Source organism: Epinephelus lanceolatus, chromosome 12 (assembly GCF_041903045.1).
Source record: "Epinephelus lanceolatus isolate andai-2023 chromosome 12, ASM4190304v1, whole genome shotgun sequence".
Taxonomy (NCBI): Eukaryota; Metazoa; Chordata; class Actinopteri; order Perciformes; family Serranidae; genus Epinephelus; species Epinephelus lanceolatus.
In genome coordinates, this window is record NC_135745.1 from 6,613,977 (window position 1) to 6,630,362 (window position 16,386).

Sequence of the window (16,386 nt, forward strand, 5' to 3'; positions counted from 1 at the left end):
GCTGGTTGCTGGTTGGTTGCAGCCAGCCACCTGACAGGAGAGAATAAAAATGAATTAAACAAGACAACAGATCGACCAGCTGTATATTAAAAATAAGGAAATAGCATTTATTCATTGTGGAACTGCATATTTGTATATAAAATCTTGACTGTTGTTATTATGATTCCCTGTCCCGCCCGCTCTTGTTGACTTTTTTTCCCATCCCGTCCCAATCACGTGACTAATAGTGAAACTGATTTCCACCCCGTGGGAATCCCACGGGAATCACGTGACCCGTGGGAGTCCCGAAAAAATGTCAGCCTCTAGCGAGTGTAACGTTACGACCAAGACAGTCAAACGCAACCCCGGAGTTTTAAAACTCAACCGGAGTCAGTGATGACTGATGAGGTTTAGAATAAGGTTACAGTGCTAACGTTAGATAGTAGCATTAATGTTACTAGTAAGTGGAAACGCACAAGGAAGATAACATTAACGTTTCAGAGGCTACGCTACAGTAGACTAATGTTAGCAGCAACTGGATGCTGTGTTGTAGGCTTGTGCCGGTTTGAAAATTTTCCAACCGGTTTGATTTAAAGCCAAATATCTAACCGAACCGATATATCTAATTATATACCTATTTTTACCACTGAGGGTCGCATTTGAGCTATTTTTCCCAATAAAAGCCTATTATAGGTGTAGTGAGTTCCCAATCCACTAGGTGGCGATAATGCTGTATTAACCGCCAATACACACAAAGTTACACAAGAAGAAGAAGAAGAAGCAGAAGGACACTTCTCTCGTAGCAGCAGCAGACAGTTGAGCAGAGCTGCGGAGTCCGCAGTCCGTGGAGCCTCCGAGACAAGCTAAACAATTAACATTAAGTTGTCATAATGCATGTTTCAATGCAAGATAAGTTGAATATAGTCCCTTGACACATCGCTGATGTGAGAAGCCCCACCCCCTCCCGGTTTATCCGGTTGACGTGAATTAAACCGGGTGGAGCTCTTAAAACCAGACCGAACCAGTTAAACCAGAAATCGGCACAAGCCTACTGTGTTGTCATATATATAATATATAACGCTGCTGGCGTCACCCCGTCGGGACAGCTCCAGGCGAAACCACAGTCATCTCAGGGCTAGCTCGATGTAGCAGGCCAAGCTTGCTACACACCTTGAGCTCTCTCGGTTGTAGCGTTAGATCTCTGCAGTGGTTTGTTAGAAACTTGTGACTGTATTGCACTGAAGAATTTACTTCTTATTGCACCATGTTTACTTCGCCAATGTACGCAGAGGCTGCTGCAAGCATTGGTCGTGCTGTTGATTCAAACTTTGAGGCAAACTAAAAAATACCTGTCCAGCAGAAACTCTGTGACCATCTCGTCCCTTTTTTATATCCACAAGCGTCCCTGTTATGGCATGCCGTCATGTAAATAAGATAAATAACATAAGGCTATTTAGTTTGTTTAATAAAAGGACAAGGTATAGATCTGTTCTATAGGCCTGGATATGAAGGGTCCGTAGCGCCAAATAATATAACGGTAGTTTCTAAAGAGCTAAGACGAAAAAAAATAAATAAATCAGCCGCTGCTAGTTGCATATAGGGGAAACACTGCTCTTTTTGGTATGAGTTCTTCTGGGTCATCGTGTTCTTCAGCAACGTGTACAGTTGCTTCGCTTTCAGGACTCTCACCAGCAGCCATTCTCGCCTCTAAACTTTTCTCTGTGCTTTCACTCTCGCCATCTCTAGCATGCCTGTGGTGTGCAGTGGTGAAATGGGTCCCCGCTGAAAGACTTGACCGCTGCGCACGTTCCGGACGTTGTTTGGGCTATTCACCAGTATTGCAGCATATGAAAAATTCATATAACGAAAATAAATACCGGTTTTCGGTACAAACTGGTATACCGCACAGCCCGAGTTTAAAGGTTTACAGCACAGGCCACAAAACTATAACATGACTGTAAAAGTATCAGGTAGGCCTCAATCCATTGTAGGTTGAAACAATTCAGATTCTTTGTTGAGGGCGTACAAAGGCATTTTCTATGGCCTTTCAAATTAATCTATTGCTGGAAAATTATTTAAATATTTTTATTTATTTAAACTATTAGTCTTATTCACGCACATAGTAGGGAAGCACGATATTGGATTCTTTGCCGATATGCTGATATGTGAAAACTCATTTGACTGATAACTGATACCGATATCAATATGTACACTTTTAATCAAACAAGTTTACACAATCTTAAACAATTGTAGTGATCTGATTTGTGTTTGTGAACAGTGAAGGCGTATTTTGTGGCAATGGGACAATCAGCCTCAGGCTAGAAGAGTTTCCCTCATCTCAGGCTTAATATACTCAGAGTTTTGAATAATCTCACTTTCTGAAACAGGGCCCTGAAGTACCTTGCCCAGCCTGTCGCCCTGGATAAGCAGATTAAAATGTATGTATGGATGGAAAATGCATTGTAGCAAAGTGCTTCAGAAGATTGGGACTGTAGTGTGGATTGAGTTAAAATAAACATTGCGTTGGCCGGGAATCGAACCCGGGTCAACTGCTTGGAAGGCAGCTATGCTAACCACTATACCACCAACGCATATGTAGGAAAGCATGTGTGATAGTTTATGTTTCGCGGAACTCAACTCTTGGTGTGTATTCATACCATGATGCACGAGGACCTGTGGCAAAAAATAAATATAAGTCATTGGTGAAAGTGTTATCTAGACTGCAGACAGAGTTCCGTAGTCAACCAGGTCACCAGGCTGTGGACACACTATATGAAATCATATGGACAAACTAGCATTCATGGGTTTCCGTAGTGTAGTGGTTATCACGTTCGCCTAACACGCGAAAGGTCCCCGGTTCGAAACCGGGCGGAAACATGTTATTTTTGTACCACAATAAGCATTTTTGGCCATGTACGTCTACACATAGCCTACCAGGCATCTGTGTTCAGCTCTAGGTCGTTTTGACTGCTTCAGAGGGCCAGCTGTTTAACCCCCTGTGTCTTAACCTTGTGTTGCTGAACTAGCGGAGACACGGGGGGGAGGGGCAGTAGGGAAGGGATGCAGTTAGTTGTGTAAGGTCTGAGGCAGAGCGGGTGAGGGGTGTGAATGTGGGCTTATCTAACCTCTAGTAAGACACATTCAGGTTGTTAGCCAGTCTGTTGTTCCAGCTCTTCTTGGTAACCATTATTGGTGACCATGTGAATGAAAATGCCCCTAAATCACAACACTATTAGGATGGATGTAGTGGAGCAATGTAGAGTTCAGTGCCTTAAAATATTGATAGAAGACCACAGAAACAGCAGATAGGAATTCAGAGCACAGCACAGCACAAAAAGAAAATGCTAGCGCCCAACGTGGGGCTCGAACCCACGACCCTGAGATTAAGAGTCTCATGCTCTACCGACTGAGCTAGCCGGGCTGTTTTTTCCGTGGAAATATGTATATTATTGTACTTGCCCAAACGGTGTCCTTGTGCAGTTCTTCCTCATGGGAAGTTGTTATGTGCTGTGGAATACAAGTCATACATGATTCGAGGCAAATTTGTGACAACCATTGGAAATGTGCAGTACTGTTAGAGGAAAAAAAAATTCAGGGCCAAAAATGGCTGCATATCAGTCTCTGTGGCGCAATCGGTTAGCGCGTTCGGCTGTTAACCGAAAGGTTGGTGGTTCGAGCCCACCCAGGGACGAAGTGTGTTTTGTTCCATCTCCTCGCTTTGATGTAAATGACCTCTTATTATTTCAGTGATACTTTGTCTAAACACTATAAGGTCTGCAGTCTATGCAAAGGCTGGCAATGGAGATGAGTTGGAGCAAATGAAAAGAATGTACTGTCACATGCCACCATGCTAATCAGCTACACAAATCCTGTTCTTGTGGGCAGGAAGGTGTGGCTGTCTCTGTGGCGCAATCGGTTAGCGCGTTCGGCTGTTAACCGAAAGGTTGGTGGTTCGAGCCCACCCAGGGACGAGAGTTATTTTCTTGGTCTGCAAGCAGTAAATTACTCCTTGCCATTTATGAATTTTCTGTCTGAAGGACCACAATTTTTACAGGCCCCCTGGTAGAGGGATCGTTCAGTTTAATGGATGACATCCTCAAGACTGACAGGTGTTCGCGGAATGTGGAAACCTATGAGAGCCTGGCAGTGGTTAAGTCCACTCTAAAAGTCAAGGACTGGACAGCATCAAGTATGTCCATAGACCAGCCTTTGAGGCAGTCTTTTTTGTCTTTCTTTCAAAATTATGAACTGCACTTGACAACACACAAAGCTAACAGGCTGGTACAACAGGCGAAGTCAGCAAAATCCTCTGAGAACAAAGTCAGCAAAATCCTCTGCATCATCCACAACAGCCAGAAGCCCTCACTCCTCTGGGCCAGCCAGCACCTCCTCTGGGCCAGCCAGATTCTTACCCCTCTTTTATGCTCCAGCCAAAGCCTCCCCTACCTCCCCTGCACCAGCCTCAACTGCGTCTGCAAATATATTAAAGAGGAAGAGGTCTGGGGACCCAAAACCCAGTCAGAAAAAGAAATAGATGTCAAAAATAGGTTTATGCACTCTAGTGATTACACTGTAAGCTTCATTATCTTCTGTTCACCGTTGCACTTTAATTGTTTAATTGTATTTCAAAATAAATGGTGCATATTGTTTAAAAAGTGGATCAGTATCCGTTTTCATGTCCTGTGGTAGCCTTAATGACTTTCACATGCCCTTATAACATTTATGATGTTAAACTGAACTTAGAAATACTAAAATTTAGTATTTTAGGTTGTGGGTCATCTTGTACCTTGTCAACGACAATCCCAACTTTCAAAACTTGATATTAAAAGCATTATATATGCTACATGTGTTTGCACTATATTGTAGTCAGATGGAGTATTATTGCCACCTACTGATCTTTTTTGATATTGCTGTAGTATGATCTGAAGCCTGGCTATCAAAAGACAGGTGGCTGGTTAAAAGGGTCATTTTCAAAAAATGTCTTGCACATTTTAAAAGTGTGTTAATTTTGTGTTAGTAGGCAAGTTAGAAAAAAAAAAACATTCTAGATCAGGGCTCGACAGCGCGAGCGTTTCACTCGCATTTGCGACAAAAAAATAGCTGTGTGCGAACTGTAAAAAATAATTAGGGGCACATGTGCGCATAAAAAATCACCCGAAGCAGCCTATATTTTTGTCAATAAAAAAAATATGATAATCTAAACCGCAAATGTTGGAGAAACTCCAGCTGCCTTCCCTCTTCCCTGTGTAACACAGTTATGGGCGGTTTTCCAAGCCACTGTCGGCACAATGAATATAAGTCCCACTGTCGGCACAATGAACATAGTCCCATAGTTGGCAGCGTGGAAATAAGTCAATAAGTCCAAGTGTGGAGGAAGCGGCGGAACTACAGGGAAGCCTGCTCCGTTCTCCCCGCAGTTAGGGACCGTTCTCCACGGCCAGGCTGTCGGCTGGGTGGAAATAAGTCAAAGTGTAGCGGAGACGAGGGACCGGGAAAAGCTGCGGACCTCCAGTGAAGCCTGCTCCGTTCTCCCTGCAGTTAGGGACCGTTCGCCACGGTACCGCTGCTGGGCAGGGTGGAAATAAAGCCCTTTTCACCTCCGGCAACGAACCCATTCATTGTGTATGTGCTACCGCGGCGCAAGAGCGCACCGCTCTGCCGCTGAGCTGATGCCGCGGCGTCTGTGCACCGCCAGCCTGCAATTGAAAATGTTTTAATTTCACCGCAACGTGCTGTGACGACACCTCGGCGCGTCCAATAGCAGAGAAGAGCCTGAAGTAGACCCAGAAGCGGTCACCATGGAGCTGTAGCTCCTGAACGAGCCTGTACCCCAAATCCTGTCTTGCACGCCTTGCTCTCTGCTTGCTCTGCGCCCTACCCCGCAGTGGGCGCCACGAAAATCGCACTCTGTGTGAAAGAGGCTTAAGTCCTGCAGAGTTTCAGAGGACCTGGAGAATGTTTTAGGATAGTAATAACATTATATAAGATAATCATATTGCAAAGATAATGTATATAAGATAATAACATTAAAGACAAAATTAAATTGCAATACTTTTTCAAAACTTGATGATTTTACCTTTCTGTACATTTTGTTTACAAATTCATTAAATAATTTTGCTTGTAAATGTCTATTTGCATCACGTTTATTACGGAAAACACATTATTTGATCAATTTACATTGTGCCCCTAAAGTTTCTTACTTTTTCAACTTAGGAGCACATGTGCTCCTTGGGAAAAAAGCAAGCGTCAAGCCCTGTTCTAGATATAGAATTAGTTTTCCGATGTGAATTCAACAGAACCTTATTGTGGAAAAATAATATTGCGTATAGTAATACTGTGCTGAAAATTCTGTTCAATCCTTCATCAAATAAGTCCAAAAATATATTTTTTTGCTATCACCCCTGTAACTAGTACTATAAAAACAACAGAAGAATGCAACACAGACTTAATTAAAAAGAAAAAAGAAAAAAAAAAGTTAGTCTGGAGCCCTGGTGATAACTGGCTCAATCCTTTGTCCCCTGCTGAGACCGATCTGGTTGGCCTCTGCACTGGCACCATGGCTCCAACTGATGTAACCAGCAATTTCTTGAGATAGGAGAAGAGGCCTACCAGGTATTCAGGCAAACAAGGTATGATATGATGAGGTCTGTGAAATAACATAACCAGATGACCAAGCAAAGTCTAAAGACATTCTCCAGTGTCAGCACAAAAACAGCTCATGGAAAGAAAGCACAAGATGTGGTTCTGAAGGCAGATAGAAACCAATTCCGCTACATGATCCAAGGGGTTGAAAGCAGGAGGATGAAAATGAATGATGACCTTGCCCACCCACTGCGCCTACTGCTGTGGGCACTGGCAAATGCTAATGGGTCCATATGAAAAACAGAATACATCCCAAGCCCATTTACTTCCATTGTCGATAGGATAAGCCTTGTCAAAAAAATAAATGGCAAGAACAAAACCAATTTGAGTTAAAAAAAAAAAAAATCTCTTTCTTGTCTACTTTGCCATTATAAGTCCATAACACTGAGCCTGGTATCACATATAATCATATTAGACAACATCACATTACAGTGATGAAGAGGATGACAATGAAGCTTATTCCCTCATCTCTCTCCCCACCCTTTCCTAACTTGTGTTTCCCTCTCTCCTGTCAGTCCTCTATACGTGGACACACTACTCAGTGAATGCGTAGTTTGACAGAAGATTAAAAAAAAAATACGAAAAAGATTGAACAAACGCATAAGGTGACAGACAGCAGTTCTCACTCAAGACGTAAAGGTAAGAATTTCTTGCTGCTTTAGTTAGGTACCATGCAGATATTTGACATACATTCTTCTGAGTTCTGAAGCTGCAGGTATAGTTTTTCCACACTGAAATACTTATGTTATGTTAGAAATTGAGTTTTATATATATACCACTGTTAGTCATGGTCACTTTGCAACAAATTCACATTCAGATAATATACTGTATATATTTATTCTTGTAGAGCTACTTCAGCACCACATCACCTTAAATTAACCTTGATCGCCCAGAAATGTTTTTTTTTTTTCCAGAAACAGCACATAGCCATATATATATATATATATATATATATGTGCTTACATCCATTTGTATATGCTTACATATCCATTGCTTTAGTCATATCGTTTGTTCATGCATATGCATATGTTATAGTGTTTTTACTTTAGTCATGCCATGTTTAAAACCATTTAGGGTTAAAATCCACTTGCTAAACTGCTTTTGAGTTAATGTCACCATGCAAGAAATGTATTGCTTTTTCATAACATGAAGGAATTAGCCGCCTCAGACTAAAGGGTATTATCAGTTTTATGACTGACGTAGTGTCGATTAGGACCCTGTTGTCATCGACAGCTCAGCTGTATCAGCACAATAGCTTTTTGTCCGGCTTTTACTGGTGTCTCCAGGGAAGAAGAGATTCTGGCACGTATTCCTTGATACTCAGAACACCAGAATACACACTGCACCTAACCACAACATCAAAATTGCTGTTGATTTATTTATAATTAAGTGGAATCATTCATGCCACATTTTGGTTACTTTGACAGAAGAAAATTGGAGGTTATACATTTAAAGGAACCCAAATAAAGTAACTAAACTAAGTAACAAAGTAACATTCTCTCCTTTTTCCTCTAAAACTTGAGTCTGTCACAAGAGACTGATCTTCAGTTTTCAGGATCGCAAATATAAAAGAACAGTTGGGGTTACAAAAAGGTAAACAGAATGACAGGCCGAGCAAGCATATTATGTCATATCACACACACGCACATACGGATGTCCTAGGCATGTGTGCACATCAGACTCCTGGTAATCTCAGCATAATCTGCTAAGTAAACTTAAGCCTGGCTCACAGTAAGTGCTCATGACAACAGTATGTCCAATTGCATGGATCCATGCAGGGCTCAACACTAGCTTTTAAAAGTGGGTGTCAGGCTGGCAACCAATCATTAGCTTTGGTTGCTGGAACTGAAAATGAGGTTGCCATTTTTAGTCACTTTATATTTTGAATAATTCAAATACTATGCAATTATACGTCCTCTTAATAATAAAACTTTGCCATTAAAACAATGTGTGAAAGCGGTATTACATTAACCAAACAAAATTCTTTGTAGTTTGTGTTTTATCTGACATTTAACATGTGTTGCACATGCTTTGCAGCCTCCCAAGACTTCATAGATTTCCTTTTTGTTTATCGCTCAGGTTCATCTGGTTCTTATTCAGTTACATCAGTTTGCACATTTCGTTTTTGATGTTGACAGGTTAGTCAATCTTTTCAGCCCACATTAAAACAACTTAATTTGCTTCACCATTGTCTCCAAAACCACTGCCTCTGCGCACGAGTAAACGTACCAACATGTGAAGGGTTGTCACATGTAGGGTTGTCTTGATTCGGTTCTGACTGAAACCACTATATTTAAATATTCCTAAAGCAACAAATATTAAAAAATGTATGTATTTGAGGCTGTATATTTTGCAGTTTATTGTCCCTTTATATATTTTAAAAAGTGTTTGCCACTGATGGCAATCCTAGGCCAAGAATTGGTTGCCACTCTCTCAAAATGGCTGCAAGTGGCAACCTAGAAAACATTACTGTCAAGCCCTGCCTCGCACATATGGGCATACAAAATGTTGCAGATAGTTTGTTTTGGATTTGTCAAAGTGATGTCTGGTAATTTATTTCTCCTTTGGCAATATGCAAACAATGTCATGTAAAATCCTGAGATAAGAATAGCTCTGTGTCAAACTCACAATGAAGTGAAGGACAATATTATTAATATCCAACACATAAGGGGTAAAAGCAGGAATCTTTTAGGCCAGCTCAACTTTTTTTTTGCCTTTATACCAAACATAAATGATCCGTATATCATGCGGTTGAGCTAAAAAGTATTTAACACCAAACACACACCTGTAGGACAAGTGCATAGGAGAATGAAATTAAGTTTTTTAAAAAGTGGTAGACTTCCACACACTGTAAGCACACAATTTACCAAAGAATAAACACTTTGGCCATAATCCATCATTCTGATTTATTTTAACCTGGCACATAAAGAGTTGTTGTTGAGAGGGACTTGTAACATGGTTTTCAAATGACACAAAACCTCACCTGCTCTCAGTATGGGCCTGATCAGGTTATCCAGATTGTGTGTTGTCTGTATTGCAGACTACTTGCAGGATGTCTGGCTCTACCCAGGAAGAAGAGGAGTTGCCTGCCATTCACACAGGTCAGAGGCATAAATCAGAAAGATACAGTCAATGTGAATAGCTAAAATGGCAGTCTAGCCTCAGTCAGTATAGAATAGTTTTTGTAAATCATCACAACAGTTGTACCATTCTGAACTAGGGCTGCCACTAACGATTATTTTCATTGTCGACTAATCTGTCGATTATTTCTTTGATTAGTCGACTAATCATTTTATCGAAAAATGTGTTAAAATGTTGAAAAATGTCGGTCTGTCTCGCCCAAACCCCAAAATTACATAATCTAATGTCTTGTTTCATACTCACACCAAAGGGTTTTAGTTCACTGTCACGGGAGAGTGTGTAAAGCTGCCAATATCTGAACGTAAGAAGCTGCAGTAAGAGTATTTTGGGGTACTTTTATAGTGCTTTTCTATGAAAAATGACTCAAACCGATTAGTCGACTACTAAAATAGTCACCGATTATTTTAATAGTCGATTAGTCATCGATTAGTCGACTAATGGTGGCAGCCCTATTCTGAACAGGTGAATGTCTTGTCTCTATAAAAAGTTAAATTGAGGCATCAATCAATGTGCACTTCATGATATTACTAAATTCAAAATACTTAAGTATGCCTTTATGAAGTAATGTTAATGTTATTGTGGTTATGGTATTTCTTTGTGTCTACAGGTCCAAAAGGTGTAATTAATGACTGGCGAAGGTTTAAGTTGGACAGTGTTGATCCGACTGTCCCGCAAAGCAAGAGAGAGCTGCTTAGACAAATGTCGAGCCCCCGAGAGGATGACAAGGAGAGACTCAACAGAAAGGTGGATGGAAACTCATACCTTTGACAGATTTTATAGTCAATGAAAGGATGTCAGTGGACTCTACCACAGTTGTGCAGATATGTGCCAAAAGATACACAAAGATACAAAAAGATACATACAGACTGCAGCTGTTAAAAACATAGCAGCCAAGAATCCACAAGCACAAATCTCAACACAGCTATGTTTCAAAGTCCAAGATTTATTCTGGTATTCAAGCAGGGTCAAAACCAAGAGATCAATTACAGAAGGTGGACTGAACTGACAGGGAACAGGCAGATGTCTAGACAGGTGGTATTAGGATTGCTGGAAAGCTAGCGTAATGCAAAGACAATCTTGCAAGTGACAAGTGTGGACCGGTATGTTGTACTGTACTGCAGAGGTAATCAGGGAAATGGGAAACAGGTGAGTTAAGGGACATTTACAGGAAGACAGATACTATAAAAATCAAAACATAAAGTACACACAACCTAACATGGCTTGGATTCTTTGGACAAAAACAAATATGTTTAAACGTAACGCAAAAGTTGTTTCCTTACCTCTAGATGAGTGTTCAAGAGTACGAAATGATCCAAGAAGATGATGAACGTTGCCTGAAACGCTACAGAAAACAGTGTATGCAGGAAATGCATGAGCGCCTGAGCTTTGGCCCCACATTTGAAGAAGTCCACGAGCTTGAGACTGGAGAAGCCTTCCTGGAAGTCATAGAGAAGGAACATAGGTTGACCCTGGTGGTTGTCCACATCTACCAACATGGTGTCAAAGGTTTGTGTTTTTTTTTTTTAAAAATTGTGTGTTAAAGTCTTAGCTCATTGACTCATGTTACAACTACATTAAACATGCTACACAACTCCAGAAATGTCTATATGTATTCCCATGGGATGGGTCACTAAAGTGTTGTTTTTTCTTGGTTATGCATGCATTATTTCTCCTTTGTCAGGGTGTGAACAGTTGAACTCATGTCTGGACTGTCTGGCTTCAGAGTATCCCAGCGTTAAATTTTGTCGTATTGATGCTGTGGCGACAGGCGCTGCTGAGCGCTTCTCCCCAGAGGTTAGTAAAATGTTGAAAATATAAAAAGATTTAAAAAAAAAAAAAAACGATGAAAATATGGACTTACCCATGTTTAAAATGACCTGTTGAAGTGAAAAAACAAGTATTGACAGGAACAGACGAGTGGAGTCGATGTTTAACCAGCGCGGAGAGCGCAGGAGAAATGCGCTGCCTGTGTGAACAGTCAAGCGCCTGCGAGTGCACTCGCAGGACTTCCGCGGCACTAACGCGCTCGGTGTGTCCAATTATAACAGCCAACTTATTGAAAAATGTTGGGTTTAAATTGGGCTCGGGCCCATAATTACAGTTAATTGGACGGGCTGGGCCGGGCCGGTCCAAGACATAACGTGCACGGGCTTGGGCCGGGTCGGGCTGAATTTTTTGGGCCCGATCTAAGCTCTAAAGTGTATAAACTACACTGCAGAGTGGAGTCTCCACTAACAGAGACAAACAGTGACAGCTGATTCATATGAACAGTTTGAATGCGCATCGGCAGGTCCACATTATATGTTGTATGAAATGTTTATATTGTCATGCTGCATTTAAAAAAAAAAAAAAAAACACACCCAGATGCTGTCTCACTGTCCCACGATGGACTAGCCTTCACCTGCCAAGTAGAATAGCAATGCGCTATGAATTTACTTCAAACATTTACACTCAGACAAACAAGCGGCTGTGTCACACACACAGAGCCAGAGAGATAGACGTGCTCCACACTGGGTTGTCAGGTAACGATACAAATAGTCACTAACTGTAGCATCATATAGCTAGCGGGTATTGTAACAACAGAGTTGCGCCTTTTAAAAGCTTGGTGTTGGATGTAAACCACTGCTGCTAATTAACTTGTGCTAACACTCTGGAGACTTCAACAATGTGTCTAACCTGTTTAAGGCTGCAGGAAGTTTGTTGATCTGGTGGGGTGTCGGGGTGGCTGGAGATCAGGGCCCGTATTTATCAAGCTTCTTAGAATGACTCCTAAGAGCACTGCTAAGAGTCGAAAGCTGAAAGCTACACTTAAAAGTTAGTTATCAAGCGTCCTACTCATACTTTTAGTGAAGTGTAGGACTGAATCTTAAGTGTCGGTCTCAGAGCTGAATCACGACAGTACTATGTGCCATAAACGGAATTTTAGGTGATGTCACTTCCAAGTCCATAGAAATGACCAATCACTGAAGGGAATCCCTTATCTAAGAATATATAAATATCTTAGAAATATGTCAGTGAATCGTTAAATGGACAACGAGAGTGTATATTTTGACAATAATCTACAAATAATACAGAACATATAATAATACATTGGCAATGAATCAAAAATAAACGTTTCCTTATCTTTCCAATTTATTAATTAGGCAACTAACTTGTGTGCGGTTAATTGAGTGGCTCTATATACTGCCGCCACAGTCCACCAAGCTGAAACCAACATGGAATCAAAAAGAAAACCAAACTGAAGAAGAGATACTATCAGATGGATGAATGTTGCTAGGGACGCTCGCAACTCCATCTCCTCCCTCATCGTCATCATCATCGTCTGCTGGTGGGAGTGGGACATTGCGCACCTTACAAATGTTGTGCAGTATTGCACATGCCATAATGATACAGCACACTCTGTCTGGAGTGTGCCGTATTTCTGAATGCAGAACGTGGAATCTGCGCTTCCACTGGCCAATTCCTCTCTCCGCCACACTTCTTGTGCTTTTGTGTGCCCTGTGACGAGAATAAACCCTCCTATTAAACCATATTCTATAAACTTAATTAAACTCCCTAGTAGGGAGTGCTGCAGACATGACTGTTTTTTGTTGGCCAACCTGGAAGTTAGCAGGGCTCTGGTTCCCTAGACATAAAGCCAACAATATCCTTCTTTTGGATTTTGGATTATTGCAGAAAATAAGCTCTGTGCAAACAAAAGTATATGATACTTAAATCTTTACAAATCAACACCACTTTTATGATTGTTAAAGCGTAAATGCAATCCCCATAAGTAAAAAGCTAATGTTAGGCTATAAACAAACTACGCTACAGTCACACAACTTCTACATCACCATGACAACAAGGCTGTAAAGCCATGTTTGCCGTGATGACCTTCAATAGTCTCATTTAAGCGCTTGTTAGACATCGCCTTTTTAAACGCACATAAAAGTTCATGAGCACGGTATTTACTTAAGTATTTTATGTTGTTGAACAAAACTTGAAAACCCACAGACTTCAAAACGAGGGAGCCAGAAGCATTAAAATGCTATCTGAAGTCCACGTTTTAGGACAAAGTCTTGCAGGACTCTATAATTGATTAAATTAGTGTAATTTACTGTGGTACATGGGGTTGCAGAATAGCAGTATAATTAGCAGTATAATTTCCATCAAATTAGTAATAAGGCTTGTAGTCACACTGCTGTTAAGAACTGAGATTATAATTGACAGAAACATTAAAAGTCAGCCAAAGTCTTTGGCTAAAATCGGCTAAAAATGAAAAGCCTGCTCTTGTTTTCTTTTTTGTGAAATCAAGGAGCCATTGTTCTGACACTGTTATTGTAAACAACATCATGCTAGAATAGGAAGTTTGACAGCAACACTAAATAGCTGAATCTTTGGTTGCTTAAAGGCTGCAATGGCTGCTAAAAAAAAATGTTGGTGTAGCATTTGTAATATATTACTGCGATTGGAGTAGCCTTGACTTGAACACCTTGTGACTGAAAAAAGTTTATATTGTTGTAAGATGCTAATTACTATTTTAAAACCAGCATCAAATGATCAACTCCAAAAACAGCTTACAGGTAAATGTTGATTCTCATTAATATCCTTCCAGGTTCTTCCTGCCCTGCTGGTGTACAAGGCTGGTGAGTTACTGGGTAACTTTCTGGCTGTTACCAAACACTTCAATGAAGACTTCTTCGCAACAGATATAGAGGGGTTTCTCAATGAATATGGCCTGTTACCTGAGAAGGAGTTCACAGCATGTGCTGATGATGAGGATGAGACAGGGGACGTGGAATAGTAAGACAGCGAAGGAGGAGAAGATGGTTATTGATGGAAGGAGAGAAAACAATGGATTGTAGTGGAGGAAGAGTGGGTAAAAGCAGATGACAGTAAATGGGCAAAGGAAAGGAGAAAAAAATATGGGGAAAGTGGAGATAAACAGTGGGGACAGTGTGTCAGTCAAGACACATACACACAAGTTAAATAAGCTTATATATTGCATGTGCAGATAAACACAATAGTAAACATCCACCAGCACACACTGAATGCTGATTGTATTTAGAAGCACTTAGGTGTAAACCACATGGTGTGAGTCTGTGTTGAAATACCGCTTTACAGTCATATTATAGCTCTCCAATAAAAGATGTCTTTACCAAAGTGCCCTCTCTGTGTATGTCTGTATAATATTGTAAATTGGACTTAAAAAACCTTGATGGTACACCCCAGGGCTGCATTTTGAGTACCCCCTGCTGTACCCCCGGTACACTCACGACTATGAAGCTGCTTCCAACTCCAACACCATCATCAAGTTTGCTGTCGACACAGCTGCAATGGGCCTGATGACAGAATACAATGAAAAGGCTTTCATGAAAGACGTGGAGGACCTGAACCTCTGGTGTCAGGACAACAACGTACACCTGAATGTCAGTTAAATTGAGATGATAGCAGACTGGGAAGAAACAGCAAAGGAACTATGCTCCCCTTAACATCAATGGGTCCTCAGTGGAGAGGGTGGAAATCTTTAATACCTTGGGGTCCACACCACCTAGACCCTGATTTGGGTGCTGCATACTGACTCAGTGGCAAAGCAGAGTTTGTTTTACCTAAGACACCTGCAAATACTCCAGGCATCTCAAATTCTGAGGAAGTTCTACTCCTGCAGCATCAAGAGTGTCCCGACAAACTTAACTGCCTGGTACGGAAACAGCACTGAACAGGACCACAAGGCCCTGCAAAGTGGTTCGTTCAGCTAAATACACAATAGGTGCTGCTCTACCCAGCCTCAAGGATATTAACAGCAGGCACTGCAGAAATAAGGCCAGGAGAATCACTAAAGATCCCAACCACCTGGATAAGTGCCTATTCCCCCCGTTGAGACAGGGAGGAGTTACACCAGTCCAGCACTGAGGAAGAGCTGGAAGGCTCAAGAGTTGCTACCCTCACGCCACAAGGATCCTCAACCAAGACCCTGCCTAATCCTAATCCTAAACCTACCCACCATAGCCATATATTAATTATTATTACACTGTTTTGAATATACAATTGATGGAACCATATACAAATTAATGGAAATCATATTTTATGATTTCATGTGACATGATTGATTGATTGATCTTAGGATCATACATGAATTCAAGATTACACAGTGTGACTTACTGACATACAACTGTTTTTTTTGCGGGTGAAGTATTCATTTAAGTCAATGAGCCAATCAAGGTAACTAAACCCTAAATCTATTTTTATTTGCTAAATATACACTGTTGTGTGAATGTAATATAGGTCCATCTGACCAGATCTGCCTGCCATATAACTACCTCAAAGGTAGGTAACCATTCATTGTGTGTAAATGACACTCAGCAATACATGGTCAAATCATTAAGAGTGGTTATTTTAAACCCATTCACATGACTAAAATCTAAGAATGGATGAAGCCAACTTGGTCATTATGTGTGCCATTATTTTAATTAAGTAAAACGAAAACATTGATTTCACTTACAGTTTGGGACAATAGCAGTGTTTATATCCAAAGCCAATTTCTAATACAAATCCTCTGGCAAATCCATGATCAAAGTTAATCTGAATAATAAAAGCCCCCTAAATTATGTCTTGAGGAAATAAAACCAGGTCCGTTACTGGTGG

The 16,386-nt window shown here is 40.9% G+C and overlaps 1 protein-coding gene and 5 non-coding genes across 6 annotated transcripts; 4 read left to right on the top strand and 2 right to left on the bottom strand.

Annotated features, from left to right (window-relative positions):
- Positions 1-2,498: 2,498 nt before the first annotated feature.
- On the bottom strand, positions 2,499-2,570 carry trnag-ucc (transfer RNA glycine (anticodon UCC)). The gene has a single exon. It is a non-coding gene; the product is annotated as a tRNA-Gly (tRNA).
- A 213-nt stretch (positions 2,571-2,783) lies between these two features.
- trnav-aac (transfer RNA valine (anticodon AAC)) lies at positions 2,784-2,856 on the top strand. The gene has a single exon. It is a non-coding gene; the product is annotated as a tRNA-Val (tRNA).
- A 471-nt stretch (positions 2,857-3,327) lies between these two features.
- trnak-cuu (transfer RNA lysine (anticodon CUU)) lies at positions 3,328-3,400 on the bottom strand. Its single transcript has one exon. It is a non-coding gene; the product is annotated as a tRNA-Lys (tRNA).
- Positions 3,401-3,596: 196 nt separating this feature from the next.
- Positions 3,597-3,670, top strand: trnan-guu (transfer RNA asparagine (anticodon GUU)). The gene has a single exon. It is a non-coding gene; the product is annotated as a tRNA-Asn (tRNA).
- Positions 3,671-3,876: 206 nt separating this feature from the next.
- Positions 3,877-3,950, top strand: trnan-guu (transfer RNA asparagine (anticodon GUU)). Its single transcript has one exon. It is a non-coding gene; the product is annotated as a tRNA-Asn (tRNA).
- A 2,784-nt stretch (positions 3,951-6,734) lies between these two features.
- On the top strand, positions 6,735-14,904 carry pdca (phosducin a). The gene is made up of 6 exons (XM_033650866.2): positions 6,735-7,260; positions 9,662-9,722; positions 10,370-10,506; positions 11,049-11,268; positions 11,444-11,556; positions 14,357-14,904. Exons 2-6 carry the CDS (start codon positions 9,674-9,676, stop codon positions 14,543-14,545), a joined length of 708 nt encoding a protein of 235 aa, XP_033506757.1. The 5' UTR covers positions 6,735-7,260; positions 9,662-9,673; the 3' UTR covers positions 14,546-14,904.
- Positions 14,905-16,386: the final 1,482 nt, after the last annotated feature.

Bases quoted from the DNA above. Each gene is read 5' to 3' on its own strand.
- pdca (XM_033650866.2), top strand. From the start codon at position 9,674: ATGTCTGGCTCTACCCAGGAAGAAGAGGAGTTGCCTGCCATTCACACA. The intron at 11,269-11,443 runs GTTTGTGTTTTT...CTCCTTTGTCAG, and splicing joins CTACCAACATGGTGTCAAAG to GGTGTGAACAGTTGAACTCA. The intron at 11,557-14,356 runs GTTAGTAAAATG...ATATCCTTCCAG, and splicing joins CTGAGCGCTTCTCCCCAGAG to GTTCTTCCTGCCCTGCTGGT.